This window comes from Ranitomeya variabilis, chromosome 7 (genome assembly GCF_051348905.1).
Source record: "Ranitomeya variabilis isolate aRanVar5 chromosome 7, aRanVar5.hap1, whole genome shotgun sequence".
In the NCBI taxonomy this organism is placed as follows: domain Eukaryota; kingdom Metazoa; phylum Chordata; class Amphibia; order Anura; family Dendrobatidae; genus Ranitomeya; species Ranitomeya variabilis.
This window is the reverse complement of record NC_135238.1, coordinates 236,018,290-236,030,860: the sequence shown is the minus strand read 5'-3', so window position 1 is coordinate 236,030,860 and position 12,571 is coordinate 236,018,290. Positions and strand designations below refer to the sequence as shown.

Below are 12,571 nucleotides of genomic sequence, written 5' to 3'. Positions count from 1 at the left end.
AATATGAACAGTGAATATATTTTTTATTGCATATTTTGTCCTCAGATAGGAGCCCTGCCAGTGACTTTGGTGTAGTCCGTGCGGTCTGTGTGATCGGAGTCTGGATAGTCATGACTCTGAACTCTCTAGGAATAATGTGTCCAGAATTAGTGCTCAATATAATCATTGTTACAGAACTTCTAAGCAGTTTTCAGGAACCTGTACCATTTCTGGTTTTCTGTTGCCTCATAGTAGCTGAAAATCAACAATAAAAGCAGTTTTGGAGCTGTGCGCACTACATGCATGCTATTGACTATAATGGAGTCTATTGGGTCTGATTAATCATTAATGCAGTAATTAGTCTGATTCTATTAATGTCTAATTGTTGGTTTGGGGTTGAGGGATCGTCCATGATCGGGGTATAAGATCTCGGGTATCAGGGTCCGTCTAGTAAAGTTGATTTGATTGTAGCCTGGACAACAGTGATGAATGAGAGTTTTCTAGTAATTGCACATTTCTCATTGTGTCTGGTGATAACGCGCCGGGGCTGAGGGGGACGGAAATCCAGGACCTGTCATATTAATATGGAGCAATAAAATCCAGGACCTGTCATATTAATATGGAGCAATAAAATCCAGGACCTGTCATATTAATATGGAGCAATAAAATCTCCGGTAATCAATGTGGATCTGGGTGTCAGCACCACCATTCCCCAGACACACGGCAGAGAGCATCGAGGGTCTGCTGGGGGCAATAATGAAGAGTTTCCCTACAGTTAGAGGAAAGAGGCAGAGGCTGGGAGGAGGAGGAGGAGGAGGAGGAGAGGCAGGAGGGAGCAGAGGAGGAATAAAAGCAGATGAAAGGTGCAGGGAGAAGTGGGAGAGACAGGAGCAAAGTGCTGAACCAGCTCCAGCTGCAAACTAGTGTCTGACTGCCCGAGAGAGCAAGCAGGGGCAAGAGAGAGCAGGCAGGGGCAAGAGAGAGCAGCAAGGGGCAAGAGAGCAGGCAGGGGCAAGAGAGAGCAGCAAGGGGCAAGAGAGCAGGCAGGGGCAAGAGAGAGGAGGCAGGGACAAGAGAGAGCAGCAAGGGGCAAGAGAGCTGGCAGGGACAAAAAAAAAGAACAGGCAGGGGCAACACAGAGGAGGCAAGGGCAACAGAGTGCAGCAACAGACAGGGGGGCACCAAGCTGCAGATATAAAGGGGCCGTGAAGTGCAGACTGCAGGCAGAGGGGAGACAGTGGTAAACTGCAGAATCAAGAAGGAGCAGAGATAGCAGAAGGTAGAGAGGAACAAGGCAGGTGAGGGGTAAGAGGCAGGTGAGGGGTAAGAGGCAGGTGAGGGGTAAGAGGCAGGTGAGGGGTAAGAGTCCGGTGAGGGGTAAGAGTCCGGTGAGGGGTAAGAGGCAGGTGAGGGGTAAGAGGCAGGTGAGGGGTAAGAGGCAGGTGAGGGGTAAGAGGCAGGTGAGGGGTAAGAGGCAGGTGAGGGGTAAGAGGCAGGTGAGGGGCAGCTGCAGGATGTATCTCCCCGCGCACCTGCTGCTCTTCTTGGCCTCGGTGGGCGCCCCATGCTCCTCGGAGCTCCTGTTCCGCTGCCCGCAGTGCACCCCGGAGCGCCTGGCCGCCTGCCCCGCCGCTGCCTCCTCCCGCCCCGCCTGTGTGGAGCTGGTGCGGGCTCCGGGCTGCGGCTGCTGCTCCGTGTGCGCCCGGCTGGAGGGCGAGTCCTGCGGGGTGTACACTGCGCGCTGCGGCGCCGGACTGCGCTGCTACCCCAACCCCGGCGCGGAGCTCCCCCTGCAGGCGCTGGTGCAGGGGCAGGGGACGTGCGGCAAGAGGAGGGACGCGGCGGAGTCCGGGGCCAGCCAGGAGCGGCTCTCAGGTACGGGGGTCCGGGGTGGGGAATCCCCCAATGGAGCAGCATCGTCACACGGGGTCTCCGGGGAGGGGGAGGGGCGCTGTCTGCTCTGGGGCATGAGAGCACTTTGGGGTCTTTCTGTCGCTGTGAGAACATTGGGGCTCAGGGCTCCACATACCCAGATATGGCTGCACCGGTGACCTCCTGACTGAGGGTGCTGGCTGTTCTGGGGTCGCATTGCAGCTGTAGATATTGGGGAGCAGCTGTACCCCTCCCCCAATACTGCAGGTCATGTATCCCAACATGCACAATGCTGTTAGGTTTATTAATTAATGAACAGGATGGAATGGGGTGAATTATTAATAATAATAGTGGGTATTGTGTTATTCTATAGAATTAGGGGGCATCACACTAATCCAGCTGTACCCCCTGCTCTGCCTGCCTATAGGACATTATTGGGGTATCATGTAATGATGGCGGGGGGTTTCGGGGTGGATTCCCACTTGTCTATGTGTTTCATTCTGGATTTTTCTATCGGTGACCGTCTGCCCCGGGAGGCAGCGCTGCAGCCTGTGCCCACTGATGTGCCCTCATTTTCCTACTTTGGTGCCTTTTTTATTCTTTTGCTGCGTATTTTTGAAAAAATGCAAATAACTGATTTTCCTTAATGGGTTCAGAAATCTGCAACATCCAAAGCTGATCGTGGGAACGTGGCTTCATTGTGTACTGTGTAGGGTTTGCGTCCTGATCCCCTCGGATATTGGGTGCAGGATTCCCCTCCGCAGAGGGTCTACAATGACCGGCACCAGCCCCTCCACCATAATGGGGACCACCTTTTCACTATGGGGTCCCATCTTATCTTTATGTAGGTTGCAGTCGCATTAAAGTCAATAAGGAAATAGCTCCACAAAACATCAGACCGGTGACGGCACTGACAGTATTTCCCCAAAAATGAGCATCGTAAGGGTGAAGAAACGGAATGAGATAAACTGCCCCGAAGTGCAAAGTGTGAGCAGGACCTAAGGGTAATGGGAACGTGCTGAGTAATGGGGTAAGGGATGAAGACCCTTGTGTTCCTGTGCAGCTCAGGTGCATGCAGCGCTCCCATCAGGGTCTTCTTTGTAGGGTAGATACATCCTTCCACATGGTCATCCCTTCTTTAGCACTTGGGCTATCTCCCGGAGCACTTGACCGGGGCAGCAGTTTAGGAGGCCTACAGTCCATCACTTCACTTTCTTATCTTTGCTGGGGAAGGAGGGAGAATCATTTTCCTTTTCCTCCCAGAAACAAAACTTTAGCAGCACCTCTGCCCGGATACCTGGAGGTGCAGACTGAAGTTCCTCCTGAATGTTGGTGCCTGTAGGAGAACTTTGGGCCCCATGTGGACATTAGCACCTTAATAAGCAGTGCGGAGACCTGATGGCCTTATAGAACAACGTTCTGCCAGCTATTATTCGTGCCATTGACTTGCACGGGACATTTACCTTTAAACAAGGTAAACAGCACAAAAGTCCAAACCCGGGGCTGACCTCATCATCAGTGACATGACCTGGAGAGATCAGAGGACAGATGATTGGGACAAGAGCTGGACATGGGATGGTCGTCCAGCCGTCATTGCTGTAATGTGTCCTTACAGTGGCATATGGGGGGCATACATGTGTCTGCTCCGCATATAATCTGGCATTGCAGCAGTGGAGGGCTGCAGCACAGTCTTACTCCAGGCTTCCTTTGTTTCACTCCTTAGACTGTCTGGCTTTCTTTATAGTGTCTGGAGCAATGTGAGGTGATTTATAAGGTGTCTGCAAATTACTGTACAGAATGGTGCCAGGCGCCCGCCCCATGCAGCCCCTGGACGGAGCCCACGACAGATACAGACTGGGCAATGCAGTCATTACTGTTTCTTTGCTCTGTTTTGTTACGTGATTCACATAGTTCGAATTGTAGCAAAATGCAGAGATGTGGACAAAATAATTCTGGGAAAACTTGTAACAAAATCAAGCCTTAATCTATGTCTCCAAATAGTATCATTATCACTTCAGAGAAAGCTGTAGATCCTGGAAACCTGTAACAAAAATAACCTATAGTAAATGTCGGAGTTTTGGGGAAGGACCATGAGCTGGTTCGGGACCTCCAGGCTTTAGCTCTTGGTATCTGATAGTTTAATGACCAAGTCTCTAGTGACCTGTGGATGGTTTAGATCTCCAGTCTCTGGTGACCTGTAGACGGTTTAGATCTCCAGTCTCTAGTGACCTATAGACGGTTTAGATCTCTGGTCTCTGTTGACCTGTGGATAGATTTGAGCTCCAGTCTCTAGTGACCTGTGGACGGTTTAGAACTCCAGTCTCTGGTGACCTGTAGATAGTTTAGAGCTCCAGTCTCTGATGACGTGTGGACGGTTTGAAGCTCCAGTCTCTTGTGACCTGTGGACTGTTTAGAGCTCCAGTCTCTAGTGACCTGTGGACGGTTTGAAGCTCCAGTCTCTTGTGACCTGTGGACTGTTTAGAGCTCCAGTCTCTAGTGACCTGTGGACGATTTAGAGCTCCAGTCTCTAGTGATCTGTGGACGGTTTAGAGCTCCAGTCTCTAGTGATCTGTGGACAGTTTAGAGCTCCAGTCTCTAGTGACCTGTGGACGGTTTAGAGCTCCAGTCTCTAGTGACCTGTGGACGGTTTAGAGCTCCAGTCTCTAGTGATCTGTGGGTAGATTAGAGCTTCAGTCTCTGTTGACCTATGGACGGTTTAGAGCTCCAGTCTCTGGTGTCCGGTGGACAGTTTAGAGCTCCAGTCTCTAGTGACCTGTGGATGGTTTGTAGCTCCACTCTCTAGTGACCTGTGGGTAGATTAGAGCTCCAGACCTCTGACAATCTGTGGACGGTTTAGATCTCCAGTCTCTGGTGACCTGTGGACGGTTTAGAGCTCCAGTCTCTAGTGACCTGTGGACGGTTTAGAGCTCCAATCTCTAGTGACCTGTGGGTAGATTATAGCTCCAGTCTCTGGTGACCTGTGGACGGTTTAGAGCTCCAGTCTCTGGTGACCTGTGGACAGTTTAGAGCTCCAGTCTCTAGTGACCTGTGGACGGTTTGAAGCTCCAGTCTCTTGTGACCTGTGGACGGTTTAGAGCTCCAGTCTCTAGTGACCTGTGGACGGTTTAGAGCTCCAGTCTCTAGTGACCTGTGAACGGTTTAGAGCTCCAGTCTCTAGTGATCTGTGGGTAGATTAGAGCTCCAGTCTCTGTTGACCTATGGACGGTTTAGAGCTCCAGTCTCTGGTGTCCGGTGGACGGTTTAGAGCTCCAGTCTCTAGTGACCTGTGGACGGTTTGGAGCTCCACTCTCTAGTGACCTGTGGGTAGATTAGAGCTCCAGACCTCTGATAATCTCTGGACGGTTTAGATCTCCAGTCTCTGGTGACCTGTGGACGGTTTAGATCTCCAGTCTCTGGTGACCTGTGGACAGTTTAGAGCTCCAGTCTCTAGTGACCTGTGGGTAGATTATAGCTCCAGTCTCTGGTGACCTGTGGACGGTTTAGAGCTCCAGTCTCTGGTGACCTGTGGACAGTTTAGAGCTCCAGTCCCTGGTGACATGTGGACGGTTTAGACTAGAGGTCCAGTCTCTAGTGACCTCTGGGTAGATTAGAGCTCCAGTCTCTGGTGACCTGTGGATGTTTTAGAGCTCCAGTCTCTGGTGACCTGTGGACGGTTTAGAGCTCCAGTCTTTAGTGACCTGTGCATGGTTTAGAGCTCCAGTCTCTGGTGTCCTGTGGATGGTTTAGAGCTCCATTCTCTGGTGATCTGTGGACAGTTTAGCGCTCCAGTCTCTGGTAACCTGTGGACGGTCTAGATCTCCAGTCTCTGGTGACTTGTGGACAGTCTACAGCTCCAGTTTCTAGTGACCTGTGGATGGTTTAGATCTTCAGTCTCTAGTGAACTCTGGATGGTTTAGATCTCCATTCTCTGGTGACCTGTGGATGGTTTAGATCTCCATTCTCTGGTGACCTGTGGACGGTCTAGAGCTCCATTCTCTGGTGACCTGTGTTTATGGTTTAGATCTCCAGTCTCTAGTGAACTGTGGATGGTTTAGATCTCCAGTCTCTGGTGACCTGTGGACGGTCTAGAGCTCCAGTCTCTAGTAAACTGTGGATGGTTTAGATCTCCAGTCTCTGGTGACCTGTGGACGGTTTAGATGTTCAGTCTCTGGTGACCTGTGGACGGTTTAGATGTTCAGTCTCTGGTGACCTGTGGATGGTTTAGATTTCCAGCCTCTAGTGAACTGTGGATGGTTTAGATCTCCAGTCTCTGGTGACCTGTGGACGGTCTAGAGCTCCAGTCTCTGGTGATCTGCGGATGGTTTAGATCTCCAGTCTCTGGTGACCTGTGGATGGTTTAGATCTCCAGTCTCTAGTGAACTGTGGATGGTTTAGATCTCCAGTCTCTAGTGAACTGTGGATGGTTTAGATCTTCAGTCTCTAGTGAACTCTGGATGGTTTAGATCTCCATTCTCTGGTGACCTGTGGATGGTTTAGATCTCCAGTCTCTGGTGACCTGTGGACGGTCTAGAGCTCCAGTCTCTAGTAAACTGTGGATGGTTTAGATCTCCAGTCTCTGGTGACCTGTGGACGGTTTAGATGTTCAGTCTCTGGTGACCTGTGGACGGTTTAGATGTTCAGTCTCTGGTGACCTGTGGATGGTTTAGATCTCCAGTCTCTAGTGAACTGTGGATGGTTTAGATCTCCAGTCTCTGGTGACCTGTGGACGGTCTAGAGCTCCAGTCTCTAGTAAACTGTGGATGGTTTAGATCTCCAGTCTCTGGTGACCTGTGGACGGTCTAGAGCTCCAGTCTCTGGTGATCTGCGGATGGTTTAGATCTCCAGTCTCTAGTGAACTCTGGATGGTTTAGATCTCCATTCTCTGGTGACCTGTGGATGGTTTAGATCTCCAGTCTCTGGTGACCTGTGGACGGTCTAGAGCTCCAGTCTCTAGTAAACTGTGGATGGTTTAGATCTCCAGTCTCTGGTGACCTGTGGACGGTTTAGATGTTCAGTCTCTGGTGACCTGTGGACGGTTTAGATGTTCAGTCTCTGGTGACCTGTGGATGGTTTAGATCTCCAGTCTCTAGTGAACTGTGGATGGTTTAGATCTCCAGTCTCTGGTGACCTGTGGACGGTCTAGAGCTCCAGTCTCTAGTAAACTGTGGATGGTTTAGATCTCCAGTCTCTGGTGACCTGTGGACGGTCTAGAGCTCCAGTCTCTGGTGATCTGCGGATGGTTTAGATCTCCAGTCTCTAGTGAACTGTGGATGGTTTAGATCTCCAGTCTCTAGTGAACTGTGGATGGTTTAGATCTTCAGTCTCTGGTGACCTATGGTTGGTTTAGATCTCCAGTCTAAAATAAATAAACATGAGATAACAGGTCTGAAATGAAAGAGGGGAGGCAAGGTGAAAGGTAAAGCAGATATTTAACCCTAACACAATCGGATAGTCACCCCCCTAAAAGCAAGCAGTCAGGTTATGTAGGTACATGGACCCACGCGTATCGACACATTACTGTGTCTTTCTCGAGGTAACTCTTGTTATCTCATGTTTATTTATTTTTTGGTTTTCATTTGCACAATTTCATGTTATTGATTTATGGATTTATTGATTCACTTACTATGTGTACAAGTGATAACAGCATGAGTATATTGGAGAGCTCATTGTAAGTCTGATTGAAATTGATATATACCTTCTAGTTAAGGGCTCGTGCACACTTTGCGGTTTTTGCTGCGGATCCGCAGCAGATTTGACGCTGCGGATCCGCAGGAGTTTTCCATGCAGGGTACAGTACAATCTTACCCTATGGAAAACAAAAACCGCTGTGCCCACGATGCGGAAAATTCATTGCGGAACCGCTGCAGAAAAAAAAGAAGGAGCATGTCACTTCTTTCTGCGGATTCCGCAGCGGTTTTCAACAAGCACCAATAGGAAAGTGCTGTTGAAAACCCGCAGAGGAATCCGCAGAAGAGACCGCAGGAAAATCCGCAGTGAAAACCGCTGCGGTTTTGCACTGCGGATTTTCCAAATCCGCAGCGGAAAAATCCGTAGAAGAATCCGCAAAGGGTGCACATACCCTAAAGGTTTTTCTGCAGGTTATGATGCATTTGTAATGGCTTGTAGGTCTGTGAGTATTTTACTCTTTATTGTGGATCTCCTTTTTGTGACATCATGTATTAATACTTATCAATTTCGGTGATCCCTGGTTGTTTGCTTATTTCTCTTTTCTTGTGGAGCATTACTGGTGTATTTCTTTTTTCTCCCTCATGTCATGGCCTCATTATGTAGCTCATAAACTGAAAGGTGAATCTTATTAATCTTCGTCCCCTCTGGCCCCGGATTAGGTAATCGCTTATAATAGACGATGAGCAGACAGATCAGACACTGAGGGTCTGCAGACACAGGTCGGGTATAGATTGTAATCAGGAGTGTGAGATCCACGATTATATACAGTGACATGTCGTTATTATGTATGGGATACATTATAATGATGTACGGTGTGTATTCCTGCACTGCTTCTGTTTACAGCCATTTATAAGAGACATAAAGGCCCACCATTGCTTCTATATGAGGTTCTGCAGCAGCTGTGGCTCAGTGATACATAATTCACCTCATATCTGCTACAGAACCTCACAGCACTCAGCTAAACTGCTGCAGAACCTGATTATATATATATATATATATATATATATATATATATATATATATATATATATATATATATATAATTCATCTGCTCCAGAAGTGTATAATGCAAGCCTCAGCTGCTGCAGAACCTTACAATACGCATCTCAGCTGCTGCAAAACATCATCATACACACAACTGCAAGAGAATCATATAATATAGACCATCGCTGCTGTAGAATCTCACAAGACACTTTTCAGCTGCTGCAGAAGATCATATTACACACCTCCGCTGCTGCAGAATCTTATGATACACAACTAAGCTGCTGCAGATCATCATTATATGCAACTCCGCTGCAGCACAACATCATCAAACACACATCAACTGCTGCAGAATATCATAACACACACCTCAGCTGCTACAGAACACCATTATATACAATTTAACTGCTGCAGAACCTCATTACACAGACCTCAGCTGCTGTAGAACATTATATACACCTCACCTGCTGCAGAACATCATTATACACATGTCAACTGTTGCGGAGCCTCACAGGTACACTTCAGCTACTGCAGAACCTCATGATACCCAGTTCAGCTGCTGCAGAATCTCATGATACACAGTTCAACTGCTGCAGAACCTCATTATACACACTGCAACTGCTGCAGAACCTCATGATACACAGTTCAGCTGCTGCAGAACCTCATGACACACATCTCAGCTGCTACAGAACCTCATAAAGGTACCGTCACACTGAACAACTTAACAACGATAACGACAGCGATCCGTGACGTTGCAGCATCCTGGATAGCGATATCGTTGTGTTTGACACGCAGCAGCGATCAGGATCCTGCTGTGACATCGTTGGTCGGAGCAGAAAGTCCAGAACTTTATTTCGTCACTGGATCTCCCGTTGACATCGCTGAATCGGTGTGTGTGACACCGATCCAGCGATGTCTTCACTGGTAACCAGGGTAAACATCGGGTTACTAAGCGCAGGGCCGCACTTAGTAACCCGATATTTACCCTGGTTACCATTGTAAATGTAAAAAAAAACAAACACTACATACTTACATTCCGGTGTCTGTCGCGTCCCCCGGCGTTCTGCTTCCCTGCACTGTGTCAGCGCCGGCCGTAAAGCAGAGCACAGCGGTGACGTCACCGCTCTGCTTTACGGCCGGCGCTTACACAGTGCAGGGAAGCAGAACGCCGGGGGACCCGACAGACACCGGAATGTAAGTATGTAGTGTTTGGTTTTTTTTACATTTACAATGGTAACCAGGGTAAATATCGGGTTACTAAGCGCGGCCCTGCGCTTAGTAACCCGATGTTTACCCTGGTTACCCGGGGACCTCGGCATCGTTGGTCGCTGGAGAGCTGTCTGTGTGACAGCTCTCCAGCGACCACACAACGACGAAACAGCGACGCTGCAGCGATCGGCATCGTTGTCTAGATCGCTGCAGCGTCGCTTAATGTGACGGTACCTTAAGGCCGGCGTCACACTTGGCGTAAGACAATACGGAACGTATTATACGTCCGTACTACGGCTGTAATACGGAGAAATGTTCCCAAAATATTGATCCGTAGGCAGGGTGTGTCAGCGTATTTTGCGCATGGCATCCTCCGTATGTAATCCGTATGGCATCCGTACTGCGATATTTTCTCGCAGGCTTGCAAAACCGACATCTAATGGATTTATGTGCTCAAATGTTCGGGAAAACATATATACAGTATATATATATATATATATATATATATATATATATATATATGTAATTGAGACACATATATATATATTCTGTATTTAGATTTCATTCAGCGCGATATCTGTGAACAGCCGGTAATTCAATTGCCGGCTTTTAATTTCTCCTTCCCAAACCCGACAGGATATGAGACATGGTTTACATATAGTGTGTTTTTTAACCCTTTCAGACAATTGGATTAATAATGGATAGGTGACATAATTGACACCTCTCCATTATCAATCTGGCTTAATGTCACCTTACAATAGCAAGGTGGCATTAACCCTTCATTACCCCATATCCCACCGCTACAGGGAGTGGGAAGAGAGTGGCCAAGTGCCAGAATAGGAGCATCTTCCAGATGTGCCTTTTCTGGGGTGGCTGGGGGCAGATGTTTTTAGCCAGGGGGGGCCAATAACCATGGACCCTCTCCTGGCTATTAATATCTGCCCTCAGTCACTGGCTTTACCACTCTGGCGGAGAAAATTGCGCGGGAGCCCACGCCAATTTTTTCCGCCATTTAACCCTTTATTTTAGCAGCTACAGCGCTGAAATTTTGCACATACACACTACTAACATTAGTAGTGTGGAATATGCAAAAAAAAGGGGATATGAGATGGTTTACTATATGTAATCATGTCTCATATCCTGTCGGGTTTGTGCAGGAGAAATGAAAAGCCGGCAATCGAATTACCGACTTTTCACTAACACCGCTGCGTATTTCTCGCAAGTCACACTGCTGGTCCGTGTGGAATCCGTATTTTTCTCGCCCCCATAGACTTTCATTGGCGATTTATTTGCGCAATACGCTGACAAACGCAGCATGCTGCGATTTTGTACGGCCATAGAAAGCCGTATATTACGGATCCGTAATATACGGCTGATAGGACTAGACCCATTGAGAATCATTGTGCCGTATGTAATGCGAGTTTTACGGACGTAGTTTTTGCGCTCTTACGTCCGTAAAACACGCATGTGTGACGCCGGCCTAACACACATCTCAGCTGCTACAGAACACCATTATACACCGTCATAATCCTATATATCAGTACTTATGGCCCTGTAATTACAGGTGCACACAATCTGGGGATTACATGGGGTGGTCTGATGTAAAACGTTCTTTTAGCAGTTTTGTATAATTGCTCATCTGGTGCCAGAAAGAAATACTGAAATGTTATTACAGCGACACTTTATAATATACTTTGTAGTTCATGATCCTACTGTTTGGAAGCTATTGGGAATATTTAATGGTACATCTGGAACCTAAAAATCATTCTGACCTAAAATCTTCTCACAGCTGAGATTTTGCTACAATTGTACCCTGTCTATTCAAGTCTCCAGGAGCCCAACATCCTAAATTCCCAGCTGATACAATTTATATTGCTACACTGTAATAAACTACCAGCTCAGGAGAGGGATTTGTGCTCAGATTTACATAGATTTGTAATGGTTTTCAGTTTGTTGTGATAAAGACTTTTTAAAATCACTGACAGCAAACAGAGATTTTGGAAACGATGAGATATTCAAATCAAAGGAATAAAAGAAAGTCGCAGATTAGACTTTACTTGCATGATAATGTATGTAAAGCGCTGCGGAATAAGATTCGCGCTATATAAGCAAAAGTATTATAATAATAATAATAATAATACAACTAGAAACATTTATAAATCACATAAAGTGCTGTGCTGGGTGACACCACGAGGTGGCGATGTAGAGAGGCCTGATGCAGGATCTGTACCTCATTTATATATTGTTTTTATTTAATTTTGTGAAAGTAATTTTTATATGAATATTAGTAAAAGCATGATGCTCTGGGTGATTTCAACATATTATGAGATTATATCCAATCAGTAGGTTTTGGGCACTGCCGCCATAAGAAGGAAAAGATATTTGTGCTCATCTGTAAACATACAACAACCAGTATAAATAAGATTGGGATAAATATGTTGTTCTCTTTGAAGGTTCATATATTTTTAATTATGGTTTCACAGGAAAGACACCTTTACATAGTGAAGTGTGACATAGATGTCTCTAAAACAGTTATTTTATATATCAAATATCAGAGCTGCACTCACTATTCTGCTGGTGCAGTCACTGTGTACATACATTATATTACTGATCCTGAGTTACATCCTGTATTATACTCCAGAGCTGCACTCACTATTCTGCTGGTGCAGTCACTGTGTACATACATTACATTACTGATCCTGAGTTACATCCTGTATTATACTCCAGAGCTGCACTCACTATTCTGCTGGTGCAGTCACTGTGTACATACATTACTGATCCTGAGTTACACCCTGTATTATACTCCAGAGCTGCACTCACTATTCTGCTGGTGCAGTCACTG

General features: G+C 47.1%; 1 protein-coding gene across 1 annotated transcript in view; it reads left to right on the top strand.

Annotated features, from left to right (window-relative positions):
• Positions 1–878: 878 nt before the first annotated feature.
• Positions 879–12,571, top strand: part of IGFBP2 (insulin like growth factor binding protein 2) — a 36,478-nt gene continuing 24,785 nt past the window's right edge. The window contains exon 1 of the mRNA XM_077273224.1: positions 879–1,854. Within this exon, the coding sequence (XP_077129339.1) occupies positions 1,494–1,854 (361 nt within the window). The 5' untranslated portion in view covers positions 879–1,493. The remainder of the gene's footprint in view (positions 1,855–12,571) is intronic.